At 41.5% G+C, this 18,080-nt stretch overlaps 1 protein-coding gene across 1 annotated transcript; it reads right to left on the bottom strand.

Annotated features, from left to right (window-relative positions):
• Window positions 1-11,866: 11,866 nt before the first annotated feature.
• On the bottom strand, window positions 11,867-14,780 carry IQCF6 (IQ motif containing F6). Its single transcript, XM_034997192.1, has one exon. The coding sequence runs from the start codon at window positions 14,322-14,324 to the stop codon at window positions 14,001-14,003; it is 324 nt and encodes a 107-aa protein (XP_034853083.1). The 5' UTR covers window positions 14,325-14,780; the 3' UTR covers window positions 11,867-14,000.
• Window positions 14,781-18,080: the final 3,300 nt, after the last annotated feature.

The raw sequence follows: 18,080 nt of genomic DNA, 5'->3' as shown, positions 1-18,080 counted from the left end.
TATTAAATTACACTTTTTTGTCTTTTGTGGTAAAAGCACTTGACAAAAAAATCTATCTTCTTAGCTAAGAAGATATTAGTAAGTAAGAATTAGTATTGCTAAATACAGGCTCTGTGTTGTATGGTAGATCTCCGGAATTTACACATCTTGCATAACTGAAGCTCTGTACCCTTTAGCTGACACCTCTTTGTTTCCCCCTCCTCCCAGCCCTAGTAACCATTATTCTACTCTCTTTCAGTTTGACTATTTTAGATATCTCATAAAAGTGAGATCATGCAGTGTTTGCCCTACTGGATCTGGCTTATTTCACTTAGCATAATGCCCTTCAGGTTTATTCATGTTGTTGCAAATTACAGGATTTCCTTCCTTTTTATGGCTAATAATATTCCAGTGTGAGTGTGTGATATGATATATATCACATTTTCTTTCTTTTTTTTTAAAGATTTTATTCATTTGCCAGAGAGAGAGAGGGAGAGAGCACAAGCAGGGGGGAAGGGGCAGAGAGAAGGAGAAGCAGCCTTCCTGCTGAGCAAGGAGCCTGATGTGGGGCTCGACCCCAGGACCCTGGGATCATGACCTGAGCTGAAGGCAGACACTTAACTGACTGAGCCACCCAGGCACCCCTTTCTTTCTTTTTCTTAATTGAAGTATAGTTAACATACAGTGTTATATTACTTTTAGGTGTACAATATAATGATTCAACAATTCTGTATTTTCTCACCGCCCCCACAGTGATTCAGCAATTCTCTACCTTACTCAGTGCTCATCATGATAAATGTACTCTTAAACTGCTTTACCTAATTCACCCACCACCACCGCCCCCACTCCCCTCCCGCAACCACCAGTTTGTTCTCTGTATTTAAGAGTCAGGTTTTCAGTTGGTTTGTCTCTTCTTTTGTTTTTTTGAATTGTTTCTTAAATTCTACATATGAATGAAATCATATGGTACTTGTCTTTCTCTGACTGACTTGTTTCACTTAGCATAATACCCCCTAGGTCCAATCATGATGTTGCAAATGGCAAAATCTCATTCTTTTTTATGGCTGAGCAATATTCCATTGTGTATATATACCACATCTTCTTTATCCATTCATCCATTGATGAATACTTGGGTTGCTTCCATATGTAGGCTATTGTAAATAATGCTGCAACGAACATACAAGTGCATATATCTTTTCGAATTAGTATTTTTCTATTCTTTGGATAAATACCCAGTAGTGGAATTACTGGATCATATGGTAATTCTATTTTAAACTTATTTAGGAACCTCCATACTGTTTTCTACAGTGGCTGTACAAATGGGCATTCCCACCAACAGTACATGGGGTTCTTTTTCTCTACATCCTTGCCAGCATTTGTTATTTCTTGTCTTTTTGATTCTAGCCATTCTGATGGGTGTGGGGTATGAGGTGATATCTTGTGGTTTTGATTTGCATTTCCCTGATGATGAGTGATGTTAAGCACATTTTCATCTACCTCTTGGCCATTTGTATGTCTTCTTTGGTGAAATGTCTACACAAGTCCTTTAACTATTTGTTTTCGTTTTTGTTTGTTTGTCGCTATTGAGTTGTAAGAGTTCCTTATATATTTTGGATATTGACCTCCTATCAGATAGATGGTTTTCAAGTATTTCCTCCCATGCCATAGGTTGCTTTTTCAGTTTGTTGATTGTATCCTTTGTTGTGAAGAAGATTTTTAGTTTGATGTAATCCCACTTACCGATTTTTTCTTTTAATGCCTGTGCTTTTCATGTCATATCCAAGAAATCATTGCCAAATCCAGTGTCAAGAAACTTTTCCCGATGTTTCCTTCTAAAAGTTTTTTTGTTTCAGCTTTTACATTTAAGTCTTTAATCCATTCGGAGTAGATTTTTATATATAGTGTGTAATAAAGGTCTAATACCATTCTTTTGCATGTGGATATCCAATTTTTCCATCACCACTTTTTGAGGAGACTGTCTTTTCCCCATTGTGTATTCTTGGCCCCCTTGTCAAAAACCAGTTGATCATATATGTGTGGGTTTATTTCTGGGCTGCCTATTCTGTTTCATTGATTTACATGTCTGTTACTATGCCAGTACCATACTGTTTCGATTACTATAGCTTTCTAATATAACCTATAAGCAGAGAGTATGATACCTCCAGTTTTGTCCTTTTTCCTCAAAGTTGCTTTGGCTATTTGAGGTCTTTTGTGGTTCCAAATGAATTTTAGGATTGTATTTGCTATTCTTGTAAAAAGAAAATGCCATTAGGATTTTGGTAGGGATTAAATTGAATCTGTAGTTCACTTTGGGTCATACGGACATTTTGACAATATTAATTCTTCTAATCCATTAACATGGGATATTCTTCCATTAACTTATGTCTTTAATTTCTCTCATCAGTGCTTTATAGTTTTAAGTGTACATGTCTTTTGCCTCTTTGGCTAAGTTTATTTCCAGGTATTTTATTCTTTTTGATGCTATTGTAAATGGGCTTGTTTTCCTAATTTCCTTTTCAGATAGGCCATTGTTAGTGTATAATATTGTTAGTGTAAAAATATTGGCCTCATTTTAAAAATATACTATTTATTTATTTATTTATTTATTTATTTATTTATTTACTTGAGAGGGAAAGAGAGCGTGTGAGCAGGGGGAGGGGCAGAGGGAGAGAGAGAATCTCAAGCAGGCTCCCAGCTGAGCATGGAGCCCAATGCGGGGCTCGATCCCACAACCCTGAGATCATGACCTGAGCCCAAATCAAGATCATGACTAAGCCACCCAGGCACCCTCCCCCCCCCTTTTAAAAAGATTTATTTAGAAAGGCAACTGATTTTTATTTGTTGATTTTATATTCTGCAACTTTACTAGAAGTGTTTATTAGTTCTAACAGGCTGTATGTATATATTGTCTGTGTGTGTGTGTGTGTGTGTAGTCTTTAGGGTTTTTAACATATAAGATCATGTCATCTGTAAACAGATAATTTTACTTTTTTCTTTTGGATTTAGAGTCCTTTGATTTATTTATTTTTCTTGACTAATTGATCTGTCTAGGACTTCTGGTACTATGTTGAATAGAAGAGAGAAGAGTGGATTTCCATTCCTCGTTCCAAATCTTAAGAGGAAAGGCTTTCACCTTTTCGCCACTGAGTATGATGTTAACTGTGGGCTTGTCATAAATGTCCCTTATTGTGTTGAGGTAAGCTCCTTCTTTACCTAATTTGTTGGGTTTTTTTAATGATGAAAGGCTGTTGAATTTTGTCTAATGTTTTTCTGCATCTTGAAATGTAATCATGTGACTTTTATTCTTTCTTCTGTTAATGTGGTATCTCACACTGATTGATTCGTGTATGTAGGGATCTTTGTATTTCAGGGATACAGGGATAAATCCTACTTGGCTATGGTGTATGATCCTTTTAATCTACTAAATTTGCCTTGCTAGTATTTTTTTTTTAAGGTTTGCTTTTTTAAAAGACTTTATGTATTTGAGAGGTAGAGTGCAAGAGCCAGGGGAAGGGCAGAGGGAGAGGGGAAAGCAGACTTCCCACTGAGCATGAAGCCTGGCGCTGGGCCCAGTCCCAAGACCTTGAGATCATGACCGAAGCCAAAGTTAGACGCTAAACCGACTGAACCACCCACGTACCCTGGTTTGCTAGTATTTTTTTTTTTTTTTTGAGGAGTTTTACATCTATATTCATCAAGAATATTGGCCTGAAGTTCTCTTCTTTTGTGGTGTTTTTGACCTTTGTAACAGGGTAATGTTGATCTCATAAAACAAATTTGTGAGCGTTTAAGGTTTGTTGTTAATTTTTCTTTAAGTGTTTGGTAGAATTCACCCATGAAACTATCTGGTTTTGGACTTTTATTTGTGGGAGTGTTTTGATTGCTACTTTCGCCTCCCTATTTGTTACTGGTCTGTCCAGGCTTTCTATTTCTTGGTTCAGTCTTGATAGATTGTAGGTTTCTAGGAATTTTTTCATTTCTTCTGCATTGTCCAATCTGTTGGCATATAATTATGCATAATAGTCCCTTATAATTCTTTTTATTTCTATAGCATCAGTTGTAAAATCTCCTCTTTTACTCACAATTTTATTTGAATCTTCTTTTTCTTAATTAGTCCAGCTAAGGGTTTGTTGATTTTGTTTATCTTAAAAAAAAAAAACACAACCCTTAGTTTCATCAATTTAAAAATTTTTCTATTCTGTTTCATTTATTTCTGCTTTAATCTATTTTCTTCCTTCAACTAATTCTGGGTTTAGTTTGTTCTTTTTCTAGTTCCTTGGGGCATAAAATTAGGTTGTTTGAGATCTTCTATTTTAGGTAGACATTGATTGCTATAAATTTCCTTCGTATAACTGCTTTTGCTACATCTCATAAAGTATGTGGTATGTGGTCTTTCGACTTTTGTTTGTCTCTCAGTATATTTTCTAATTTCCTTTTTTATTTCTTCTTTGGCCCAGTGGTTAAGAGTTTGTTGTTTAATTTCTATGTATTAGTGAATTTTCCCCTTTTCTTTCTATTATTGATTTCTATTTTCGTTGCATTGTGATTGGAAAAGATACTTGGAAGGAGTTCACTCTTCTTCCGTTCATTAAGATTTGTTTTGTGACCTAGCATATGATCTATCCTGGAGAATATTCTGTGTGCACTTGAGGAGAATGAATATGCTGCTGCTGTTGGGGGGAATGTTTTGCATATGCCTATTAGATCCATTTGGTCAATAGCGTTGTTCAGTTCTGCTGTTTCCTTATTGATTTTCTGTCTGGATGATTTACCCATTACTGAGAGTGGGGTATTAACATCTCCTGCTACCTTATTGTATTGGCGTGTGGTGGGTCCACTACCAGAGGTGTGAGTAGCGTTCTGCCAGGTCCACAGGTGGGCTGGACTGCTTTAGGTCTGTGGCAGCAAGCCCACCACTGGGGTATAATTCTTTTATCTTTAGAGTCAGTAGTAATGGACTCGTTTTCTTTTTTTTATTTTAGTTATTTATATCTCTCTTTCTCTCTTGGTAAGTCTAGATAAAGGTTTGTCAATTTTGTGATCTCAAAGAACCAATTTTTTGTTTTATTGATTCTATCATTTTTGTATTCTCTATTTCATTTATCTCCACTCTAATTTTTATTATTTTCATCCCTCTGCTATCTTTGGGTTTAGTTTGCTCTTCTGTTTTTAGTCCTAGAAGATTTAAAGTTAGATTATTTAATTTGAGATATTTATTTTTAAAATAGACATTTTATAATAGTAAAAGTGCAGCCATTACGGCTCTTTTGTTTACTATTTTTTTAAGATTTTATTTATTTATTTGACAGAAAGAAAGAGAGAGCACAAGCAGGGGGAGTGGGAGAGGGAGAAGCAGGCTCCCCACTGAGAAGGAGCCCAGTGCGGGGCTTGATCCCAGGACCCTGGGATCATGACCTGAGCCGAAGGCAGATGCTTAACCAACTGAGCCACCCAGGAGCCCAAATGTTTTTGTGTACTTTTAAAAAGATATTTTCTTAGTGTTTATGAGGGGATTAATATTAACATCCTAAATTTATAACAATCTAATTTGAATTGATACCAACTTAGCTTCAGTAGCATATAAAAATTTTGTCCAAAAAGCTCCATTCCCACAAAGTTGTTATTGCCACAAATTCTATCATTATGCAGTGTTCATTTACATTGATATATTATTTTTTCATACATTTGTCTTTTAAATAATATAGGAAATAAAAAGAAGAACTACAAATGAAAAAAAAAAAAAGGCCCACACAATAATACTAGCTTTTATTTTTATGTGTATAGTTACCTTTACTGGAGTTCTTTATATCTTGATAAGGTTTTAAAATACTGTCTAGTGCCCTTTCATTTCAGTCTGAAGTACACCCTTTAGTATTTCTTATAGGCAGTCTATTTGTGGTGCTCACTTTCAGCTTTCTGGGAAAGTCTTAATTTCTCCTTCATTTTTGAAAGAGAGTTTTGCTGAATATGGAATTTTTGGTTGACAGATTTTTCTTTTAGCTCTTTAAAACTATCATCCTACTCCCTTCTGGTCTCCCTGGTTTCTGATGAGAAATCTGTTGATTTTACTAAGGGTCTTTTATGCATGATGAATTTTTCTTTTGCTAATTTCAAGATTCTCTTTTTGTCATTTGCCTTAGACAATTTAATTATAAAGTGACTCAGTGTGGGTTTCTTTATGTTTATCTTTCTTGGAGTTTATTGAACTTCTAGGAGATTTAGATTATTTTATTTTATTAAATTTGGGAAGTTTTTAGCCACTGTGTCTTCAGATATTCTGTCTGCCCCCTTTTCTCTCTCCTCTTAATCTGGGCTCCTGTTATGCATATTTTAGACTTTTGATCGTGTCTCATTCTCTTAAGCTCTATTCATTTTTCTCTGTTCTCTTTTTATTTCTTCTCCTCAGACTGGATAATTCAGTTGGCCTATCTTCAAGTTCATGGATTCTTTCTTCTGCCTGCTTAAATCTGCTATTGAAACCCTCTTGTAGTTTTCATATTGGTTATTGTACATTTCAACACCAGAATTTCTATTTGGTGCCTTTTTATAATTTCTTTCTCTTTGTCAGTATTCTCTATTTGTTCATATGTTGTTGTCCCAGTTTCCATTAGCTCTTTGTCTATGGTTTCCTATAGGTCTTTGAGAATATTTAACACAGTTGATTGAGTCTTTGTCTGGTTGGTTCAATGTCTGTGCTTCCTCAGGGACAATTTATGTTAATTTCTTCTGTGAATGGGTCATACTTCCCTGTTTCTTTGCATGTTTTGTAACTTTTTTGTTGAAAACTGAACGTTTTGATTATAATGTGGTAACTCTGGAAATCAGAATCTTCTCTCTCCCCAAGTTATCTTTTTATGGCTTGCTGTGGGCTATAGTTGATTATTGACTTTTCTAAATTATTATTTTAAGTCTGTGTTCTCCTTAATATGTGGTCTCTGAAGTCTGTCTTCCTTTAGCTGTGTTCAGCTAGTGATTTATTGGAAAATTTCTTGAATGCCAGGAGAGAGAAGAAACAAAGAAAAGAAAAAGGACTCCCCTGGTTTTTGCAAAGTGTTTCTGCACTGGGACACTCCTTCAACACTTAGCCAGGCCATGTAGGACTCTGCCTTAGCCTTCACTTCCTGTTTGCTCTTAGCTTAGAGATCAGAGAGAGGTAAAAGCTTCAGGTCTTTGCAGGGGTTTTCAGGTCTTTGCAGGTGTTTTCTGGGCATAAGTCTTGCCCTGGTCATGAACACAACTTTTTAAAACTCCCAGTATACACAGGCACTTTGAATGCCCTAATTTCTGAAAGAAACTATCCCCAGATTTTCCTGTGAGGCCTTTAGCACTCTATTGTATGCCTTAACTATAATCTTTTTCCCCAGGCAGCTGAGGTTGTTCACCTGCCTTATATTGTTCCAGGAATGCTTACTGCTTTTCCACCCCAAATGAACTCTGAGATAGGCAAACCAAAAGCAAGTGCCTTGCATTAGTCCTTCAGGTAACACCTGGACAAATTAGACCAGCAAACACAATTCCGTGGGAGTATGGTCTGCTCTGCTCTGGAATCAGTAACCAGTTCCTGCACTGAGGATGTGGGCTGCCATCTTCAAGACAGCCCTCATTCTGTAGACAGGGGGTGGGGGAATGGAACAATGGAAAATAAAAATTCCACAAAATCTTCCACTGTTTTTAAATTGTATTTTTCTTTGGGGTGCCTGAGTGGCTCAGTTGATTAAGTGTCTGACTCTTGATTTCAGGGTCATGAGTTCAAGCCCTGTGTTGGGCTCCATGCTGGGCATGGAGCCTACTTTAAAAAAAAAAAAAAGTCTTTTTCTTTAGTCAACATTCATTTGGTTGCTGTAAACTTTTGACTGTTTTCCAGAGTGTGGACAAAGTTGATTCTGATAGTTTTTGTTTGACTTTTGATGTTTCTGTGGAGGAATGGGCCCTTGGACCTACCTGCTTTGTCATTTTCACTGATACTGCTCCACTCCTGCTTTTTATCTAGAAACTTTTCTTTTAGCTCTTACATTTGGGACTTAGATCTTTGTTGAATTAATTTTTGCTTGTGATGTGAGATAGGGGCCAATATTAGCTTAATCTTTATGGATATTCAGTTGTTCCAGCATCTTTGTTAAAAAGACTCTACTTTCCTCACTGAATTATATTGGCACCCTTTTTAAAAATTAGTTGACCATAAATGGGTGGGACTATGTCCAGATTCTATTTTGTCTCATTGATGTATTTTTTACCCTAATAATCACCACACTGTCTTAATTACTGAGCTTACAGTAAATCTTGAGGTCAGGTCAGGTAAGCCCTTCATTTTTTTTTATTTTTTTCAAGATTGTCTTGGTTGTTCTAGGTCCTCTGCATTTCAATATAGGTTTTTAGAATTAGCCTTTTGAATTTTACAGAAACAATCTTTTAGAATTTTGTTTGGGATTGCATTGAATATATAGATCAATTTGTGGGAAACTGTAATCTTAACAGTATTGTCATTCAGTTCATGAATAATGGCATATCTTTTTATTTATTTCAGTCTTTAATTTCTCTCAGCAGTGTTGTATAGTTTTCAGTGTAGGAGTCTTCTTCTTTTTATTTTTTTTAAAGATTTTATTTGACAGAGAGAGAGAGAGACAGCGAGAGAGGGAACACAAGCAGGGGGAGTGGGAGAGGGAGAAGCAGGCTTCTCGCAGAGCAGGGAGCCCGATGCGGCGCTCCATCCCAGGACCCTGGGATCATGACCTGAGCCGAAGGCAGACGCTTTAACAACTGAGCCACCCAGGCACCCCTAGGAGTCTTCTATTTATGCTGTTTCTTAGGCGTTTGATTTTTTAAAGATTTTATTTATTAGAGAGAGAGAGAGCATGAGTGAGGGAAAGGGCAGAGGGAGAGAGACAAGCAGACTCCACTGGCCAGATCCCAGGACTCTGAGATCATGATCTGAGCCAAAGTCAGATGCTTAACTGACTGCACCACCCAGGTACCCCTGCATCTGATTTTTTTGATGCTATTGGAAATGCTTTTTTAAGTTTAATTTCAGTTTGAAGTTTGTTGTTAGATACAACTTACTTTTTTACTGTGGTAAAATATATATGACATAAAATTTGCTATCTTAACTATTTTTAAGAGTACATTTCTACGGGGTTAAATACATTCACATTGTTATGTAACCATCACTACCATCCAAATCCAAATCTGTTTCATCTTCTCCACCTGACTCTGTACCCATTAAACACTAACTTCCCATTCCCTCCTCCCCCTACCCCTGGCAAACACCATTCTACTTTCTGCCTCTATGAATTTGACTACTCTAGAAGTTTCATATAAGAGGAATCATACAGTGTTTGTTCTTTTGTGACTGGCTTATTTCATTTAGCATTATGTCCTCAGGGTTCATTCATATGGTAAATTATGTCAAAATTTCCTTCTTTTTGAAGGCAGAAACACATTCCATATGTGCTACATCTATCAATGGACACTTGGCTTGCTTCCACTTTTTGACTATTGCAAATATGTTGCTATGATCATGTGTGTACGAGTATCTGTTGAATTTCTTCTTTCACTTCTTTTGGGTATATACCCAGAATTAGGCTTACTGTGTCATATGGTAATTCCATTTTTAATATTTTGAGAATTGCCATACCATTTTCTACAACAGCCGTACCATTTTGCATTCCCTCCAGCAGTACACAAATGTTCCAGTTTCTCCACATCCTTGCCAACATTTGTTTTTTTTGTTTTTTGTTTTTAATAAAATTCATCTTAATGGGTATGAAGTGGTATCTCATTGTGGTTTTGATTTGCATTTCCTTAATGATTGGTGATGTTGCACATCATTTCATGTGCTTGTTGGCCATTTGTATATCTTCTTTGGACAACTGATTTTTATATCCCATGACTGTTCTAAACTCATGTATTCAAGTAGCTTTTTGGGTAGATTCTTTATGACTTTCTATAGACATAATCAGGCTGTTTAAAAATGCAGACAGCCTTGGCACTTTTGTTCTAATCATTATGCCTTTTATTTTTTATTAACAGATTTTCCTTTTAGAGCATTTTTAGGTTTATGGAAAAATTGAGCAGAAAATAGAGTTCCCATGGCTCCCTGCTCCCCATCCTGCTGCACACAGTTTAACTTATTATTAATATCTTGCATTAGTGTGGTACATTTATTATAATTGACAAACTGATATTGATACATTATTATTAACTAAAGTCCATAATTTATATTAGAGTTCACTTTGTGTATGTAGCTCTATGGTTTTTGTCAAATATATAATTTCATGTATCTGCATTTATAATATCATACAGAATAGTTCTTTTTTTAATTTATTTTTTATTTTTATTTATTTGACAGAGAGAGCAGGGGGAGCAGGAGAGGGAGAAGCAGGCTTCCCGCAGAGCAGGGAGCCTGATGCAGGGCTCGATCCCACAATCCTGGGATCATGACCTCAGCCGAAGGCATACGCTTAATGACTGAGCCACCCAGGCGCCCCCAGAATAGTTCTAATACCATAAAACTCTCCTATGCTTCACCTATTTATCCCTCATTCCCTCCACAAAACACCTGCCAATCATTTACCCTCTCTATAGTTTGCCTTTTCCAGAATGTCATATAGTTGGAATCATGTAATATGTAGCCTTTGCAGACCACTTTTACTTCACAATATGCATTTAAGTTTCCTCCATGTCTTTTTCGTGGCTTGACAGCTCATTTCTTTTTCTCACTAAATATTCCATTGTGGTGTGGATGTACCGCAGTAAGTTTATCAGTTTACCCTTTGGAAGGACTTCTTGGTTGCTTTCAACTTTTGACAATTATGAATACAACTGCTCTAAACATTCATACGCAGATTTTTGTGTAGACATATGTTTTCAACTCACTTGAGTAAATTCAAAGAAGCTCAATTGCTGGATCACATGGGCAGCCTACTTTAGTTTTGTATTAAACTGCCACACTGTCTTCCAGAGTGGCTGTGCCATTTAGCATTCCCACCAGCACTGAATGAGAGTTCCTGTTGCTCCACATCCTTATCAGCATTTGGTGCTGTCGGTGTTTTGGACTTTAGACTTTCTAATAATAGATGTATAAGGTTATTTCATTTTTAATTTTCAATTCTGTAATAACATATGATGTTGCACATCTTTTAATAGGCCAATTTGCCATCTGTACATCTTTTCAGGGGAAGTATCTGCTCAGGGCTTTTCTTAATTTTTAATGAGTTGTTCATTTTCTTAGTGTTGAGTTTTCAGGGTCCTTTGTCTTTTTTAGTTAACAAATCTTTATCAGATGTGTCTTTTGCAAATATTTTCTTCCAGTTTGCAGCTTGTCTTTTCATTCTCTCAGCAGTGTCTTTTGCAGAACAGAAGTTTTTATTTTAATGAAATCCAGCTTGTGAGTAATTTCTTTCATTTCTCTAGGAGCACTACACTTCTGTGATCCATTTTGAGTTAATTTTTGTGATGGGTGTAAGCTCTATGACTAGCTTCACTTTTTTTTTGCATGTGGATGCCCAGTTTTTTCAACATCATTTGTTGTGAAGACTTTCTCCGTTGGATTGCCTTTGCTCTGTTTTCAAAGTTCAGTTGACTGTATCTGTGTGGGCCTATTTCTGAGCTCTCTCTTCCATCCCATTGATCTATTTGTCTGTTCTTTCAACAATACCACACTGTCTTGATTACTGTAGCTTTACTGTAAATCTTGAAATTGCACAGTGCCATCTCATTTTGGGTTTGCCATGTGGGACGGAGAGAAGCAGAAGACAAGGCAGGATGGAGACCCTGAATGGTGGGATCAGAACTGAGGTTGGAGATGTATCGGGTGAGGGGCTTGAGAGCATGGGATGGGCATCCTGGGAGCAAGGAGATGAAAAGCCACCTGGGAATCCTTTTTCAGGGCTGGAAGGGACCAGTAGGGGATGGGCCCACTTGCTGAACTATCTTCTTAGGGGCCCAGTATGCTGGACCAGTCTGAGGGTCAATATATTTCTTTGTTGATCAGGCCTAGGGCACATATCTCTTGGGGACACAGTGTCACCTGGGAGAGGAGCAAGAATGGGGATACAAAGTCCTCCAGAGTGCCCTCAGGCCCCCTCCTGTCCCAAGTCTGCAAGCATCACCCCCCCCCCCAAACCTCAATTCTGTTAGTGTAAGGGAGAGTTCCTTCAGCAGCCCAATTCTCAATGACAGTGGGGAAGAGAAGGGAGGGTCTGTGATGTTCCATGAGGGTGTCTGCCCCTGAAAGCCCCACCTGCAGCCTTACCTCTGTCGAAGATGTATCCGTGGCTCCCCCCACCCAGGCCAACGCTAGCTGACCAGGCCCCTAAGGCGATCCTTTCTGTGGACTCCCATCCTATGTTTCATTCACTTCCTCTGCCTGGGCCTGGGAAGGGCTTAACTCAGCGGATTCCAAATCGTGGCTGCACACTGAATTCCAGTGTCCAGGCCTCTCCCCAGACTACTTAAAGCAGAATCTCTGGGTGGGCCCAGGCGTTGGTATGTTTTGTGTCCCAGAGGATTCCAATGTCCACTGTAGGTTGAGAATCAGAGACTTAAAGCCTTGCCAACCTTGGATTTAACTACTTCTCACTGCAGGGGTGGCGCCTGCAGGCATAGTCATGCAGAATTCCATCATGTTCAGCACGCAGACCTAACTAGTCTCCTACCACTCACTCCTGCAAGGCGGGCAGATGAGAGCCATGTCCAAAGTTCCTGAAGGGGCTCCTTTGGAAGAGCAAGGTACCTGGCTGCATCATTGCCACCTGCAGCTACTGAAGGCATTGGGTGTCAGACTGATCCCTGAACCCCCAGACCTGCCACAGTTGTTCTGGAGACACCCTCCCCTCAGCCCCAAACACACACACGTCCGCACACACGCACGCACACAGGCGTCCCTGAGGGGAGGGAAAGCCTTACCCAGCTGCAAGGCCCATGAGGACCTCTGACATCTGTACACCTCTCCAACTGGTCCTCCCACCCCTCAGGCAAGGCCACCCATCGCAGACCCCTAGGGAGGGTCACGAGCCTCAGGCTTCCAGGAGGCAGGTTCAGAGACAAAGAGCGGAGGGACCTGCTTTAATGCTAAAGCAGAGGCTGTGAGAGACTGGTACACAGAGGGCTGACCCTAGAGGGCTCAGTGTTAGCAGGAGACTCAGCCCTCGGAGGCCCATTGGCACCCCCTGGAGGCAGGTCTTGCAGAGGCTGTAGCCGTCTGTGGGAGGGTTGGGGCCAATATGGGGGATCTTGGGGGGGATGCCAGAACAGCTGCTTCTGAGGATGTGGTAAGATTTAGAGGTTGTATCCCCAAACCAATGACTTCCAGTGGCATTGGGACAGTCCTTCCCCCGCCCACCCCTACTCTCCCTCCGCTTGTTTCCTTAGCCCCACCTCCCTTTGCTTTCTCTCCCCTCCCTCACCGCGCCTGGTTCTCTCAGGGAGAGGCCGGCAGAGGGGAGGGAAGCCTTGTCTCAGGCCCTGGGGCCGAACGGGCAGGCACAGCTTGCTGCTCCTCAGTTCCTGCCCCGGCCTTCCCCAGGGCTGACTCTGGCAGACTATCCCCCAGTGGGGCACAGCGCCTGGCCTGCTGTTACTCAGCTGGGTGCCCTGTCCTCCTGGCTCCCTGCCAAGCCTGCACCGGCCCTGAGGGCCCTGCCCTGCACAGGGCTGTGGAATCCTGGCCTTCCCAGCCGGCTCTGGCTGCGGCCTGACTCTCTGGTGTCCTCCCCTGAATGGAGAAGCCCAGGGAGGGGCTGCAGAAAGATTCAGCCCAGTGCATAGCCCTGCTTGTGGAGCTGGGATCAGGCTGGCTAAGGTGTCAGAGCCTATCCTGGGCCCCTGGGGTCTCTTTTGGGTGCAAGATGGCTCAGGTTTGCAGTAGGTGCAAGGACCTAGGGTGGCGTGCCCTGAGACGGGCTCTAGACCATTATTTAGGGGCCGATCCCTCTTTTATGGGTCTGATTTCCAAAGGGCAAGACCGTGGTCAGTAAGTGTCTTTATTGGAAGAGAGATCCAGTCTCCTTGGCTCTGCTAGCTCCCTAGGTCAAGAGGATTTCGATGTCCAGCTCCAGCCGGCTGGCTTTGACCTCATAGCGGCCCCGGATCAGGCCCCGGGTTTGGCTGGTATGCCAGCGCCAGTGAGACTGGATGATGCAGGCTGCGTGGCGTGCCTGGAGAAACCGTCTGCGGGCCTGCCACATTCGAACCTGGGCCTGCACCTTCACCACTGCCCACTCCTGGCAGGTGTAGAGTCTTAGTGCCAGGCGCCGTCTCTGCTCCAGCATCTTGGCCTGCATCGACCTCCACCAGCACTGGATGACCCAGGCCCTGAGTGCCGCGTGCAGTAACGTCCGGCGCACCATGTTGCCACGCCACCATGACTGAATCTTTACGGCTGCCTTCTCTGACTGATCAGGGGAGGGAAGAACACGGACATGCTCAGTGGGGTACCCTCCCCTTGCTGTCCCCGTCTGTGGTGCTGGGAACAAAGGGGGCCCGGCACAAGTGGCCCTGCCCCCTCGTTTCCAGGCCCATCCACCTTATTTCCAGTCTCCCACTCATCTGTAGTCACTGCTCATCATCCGCCAGGCAGACCCCGGCCATGCGGGCCTTACTCACATTTTGTGTGTCCATGGCCCCGGTCTTCAGAGTCCACTCATCTATCAGTTAGGATACCTTAGTCTTTGGCCCCGCCCTCAACTGTTAGTCACCCCCCCATTAGACTCCGCCCACCTGCACACAAGGCTCCCCCCTCATCAGGCCTTATCCATACACATTTTTGCCACATCTCTCTCCTCTTGTTCGTGTCTCCTTACGGACTGACCAGTCCCCTCATTTGTTGGTTCCCGTCATTTGGGGGGCCTGCTGTTATCTCTTGCTTGCAGTATTTTCCTCAGACCCCACTGGCATCTTAAGTCCTGCTCTTTCTACACCTTCCAGTCACTTCTTTCTGCTCCTGCTGGTGGCAGCAAAGAGAGAGGCACACAACTCTCCTTCAAGTAAGGGGTTTTACTTTAGGAATACCCACAGGCAGTTTGGATTTCCGGAAGCTTAAGTGGGAGAGCCCGTGGGAGGGCCCCCAAGCACTGTGTTCACAGGCAAGTATGATTTCATGTAAAATTTGTGAAAGCAAAATCCTTTAGCTGCAATTGGAGAGGGCCTCTGTCTCTGCCTCTCTGACGCCCTTTGTCGCCCTTCTATGGTGGGGGGGGGGACGGGCTGCAGCCCCTTTGGGGACATGACTAAGGAGAAGCAGAGCTAGGATGTGCGTACTTAGTTTGGGTTAAATGAGGCAGATTTATCTGGTTCACAGGCACGCCTGGAATTAGACATGTCCTTGCTAGCCATTCAGCTAGGAGATGGCTCCTACCAGTTACCGTGCCACGGGATGAATTTGCGGGAACAAAGGCTGCTACGGTGGTGTGAATGATATGAACGTGTCCTCCAGCGCCTGGCACCAGAAGTAGGTGGGCGGGGGAGGGAAAGGGAGGTTTGAAAAGTGTGGAGACGAGTCGGTCTGTAGAAAGTTCTTCCTGTTATCCATTTATGTAAAACCATAAATGGAAGATTCTGTTCTCAACTGATGCCTGATTAAAACTGAAGTTTTGTCTTGTTGGGAATATACTTGATAATGCAGTGAGACAATTATAAAACATACATTCTTATTTTGGCTTGAATTTTATGAAAGAGAATTGATCAGAATTCCTATGATTTCAGGGCAGCAACTAGTAGAGCTACTATGAACAGTGCATAAGGCAGCATGAGAAATAACATTTTATGCATCTGGAGCATCCATAAAAAACACATTTTTATCAAAAATGATATTGCAGGGGCGCTGGGTGGCTCAGTTGTTAAGCGTCTGCCTTCGGCTCAAGTCATAGTCACAGGGTCCTGGGATCGAGCCCCGCATCGGGCTCCTTGCTCGGCGGGAAGCCTGCTTTTCCCTCTCTCACTCCCCCTGCTTGTGTTCCCTCTCTCGCTGTGTCTCTCTCTATCAAATAAATAAATAAAATCTTAAAAAAAATGATATTGCAAAATCATACGAAGAAGTAATCGCAGATTATGCTGCAAAAAAATGTTGGAAAAACATGATAGAAGTGGGACAGTGACTTAATATAAACATTATGTTATGTTTTGGTATTTGCCAAGTTTTGAAAATTTACAATTTGTTGTGATTTCTTTGTTTGTCCTACATACTCACTTGCCTAATTTTAAGCCTCTAATTTTGCATTCTTTTTCTTAAAGTAGGACTTCCAAATTATGTAAGCTTCAGGTCCCACAAAACCTGGCTCTGCCCTGCCTTGTGCAGCCAGGTCTCCTGGGAGCTCAGGGAAAGCTGCGTTTCTAGGATTCAGAGTTAGGACCAGAAGTGCAGACGCAGGTGATGCAGAGATGCTGGGAGTCCTTTGGGATTTGGAAGGCCGTTCTGGCTCTGGCTTTAGCATGTGTCCTAGCATTCATTTTTCTGCATGTGGGTTTGCTGGGGGCCCACTGCTTGTTGGGCTATGCTCTGTCTGTGGTTCCTGTTTTTGTGTATTTGAGGCACTGGCCATTGGGTGTCTCACAGGTTCTGACCCTGTTGTCAACCACACAACCACTCTTGCATCATGTTAAAAGTCCTAGGCGGCAGACCCTATTGCTTCCTTTAATGACTGTCAGTCACCAGCGCTGGTATCAGTCTCTCAAAGGCCTCCATTGCTGCACTAACTGTGCATCAGGGGGCATCAGGGATCCATCCACTCCCAGCCCGGTCCGCCAGACTGTGCAGAAGGGATCCACAGGCTAGGGGTGTGGCCGGTGCTCTGAGACTCAGTTCATCTGGGCCAGGTTGCCATGGTCAAGATGCCAGATCCCACTATTCCTTGTGGATCTCTCCCCTACTCCAACTCTGGCCTGGTTGGGTTGTTGCCAGAATATTCTGGCTTTGTCTCCTTCTTAGAAGTCTCTGGAAAAATCTGCTCATCCCTTTATGTTCACTTTTTTGCAGGTATTTACAAAGTGGCAGCAGATGAGGCTGAGGGGTCAGATCACATTGCACGAGCCTTGGTCTCCGTTTCATCAGTTCTCCCCTCCCCAGCTTCCAGCTCTCTTCTGCTTGATTTCTTGCTCTGATTATAAATATGGTATACCTGTTGCTAAAATTTCAAATAATGCAGAAATATATAAGGTGGAAAGTGAATTTCCCATGAAATTTGCCCCTGAAGCTCTTCCTCCGGAATTTATACCATGCACAGACTAGCTTAAATTTTCTATTAAAATTTATTTATTTATTTATTTATTTATTTATTTATTTATTTATTTTTAAGATTTTACTTATTTATTTGAGAGAGAGAAAACACAAGTGGGGCAGAGGGGCAGAGGGAGAGGGAGAAGCAGACTCCCCGCTGAGCAGAGAGCTCAATGTGGGGCTGGATCCCAACCAAGACCCTGGGATCATGACTTGAGCCAATGTCAGATGTTTAACCGACTGAGCCTCCCAGGCGCCCCCCAAATAATTTATTTTTAATTCATACATTTCATACTGAAATACATACATTTCAAGCTGAAATTTCCCTTGGCAATCCTTTACATTATTACTGTTCCCCGCTAGGAGGGCATCCTAGACAATGAGTTATGCCTTTATATGTACCTAAAGAAATGTAAAACTGTTTTGAGTGTTGTTATGTATCTTTTTAAGTCAATTGGGGTAAAAATCATAGAACATAACATTGACCATTTTTAACCATTTTAAAGTATATAATTGAATGACTATTAGTACCCACACCGTGTTGTACAACCATCGCCCATATCTACTTCCAGTTTCTGTTTTCAACTTGTTTTCGTTCTAATTTCGTCCCCCCAGACAGAAACCATGTAGCCATTACGCAGTCACTTCCCATCACCCTTCTGCCACCCCAGGCCCTGGCAACCGTGAATCTGCTTTTAGTCTCTATGGATGTGCCTATTCCAGATGTTGCATATAAATGGAATCAGAGACCACATGCCTTTTATGACTGGCTTCTTTCACTTAGCTTGTGTTCCAGGTTCGTCCATGGCATATATAGCACGTGTCAGTCCTTCTTCAATTCCTTTCTGTAGCTAAATACTATTCCACTGCATGGATAGACCACATTTTGTGT

This window comes from Mirounga leonina, unplaced genomic scaffold (assembly GCF_011800145.1).
Source record: "Mirounga leonina isolate KUSES-001 unplaced genomic scaffold, KU_Mleo_1.0 Mir_94, whole genome shotgun sequence".
NCBI lineage: Eukaryota > Metazoa > Chordata > Mammalia > Carnivora > Phocidae > Mirounga > Mirounga leonina.
Note: the sequence above shows the minus strand (reverse complement) of the source record. Positions and strands in the feature narration are given on the sequence as shown.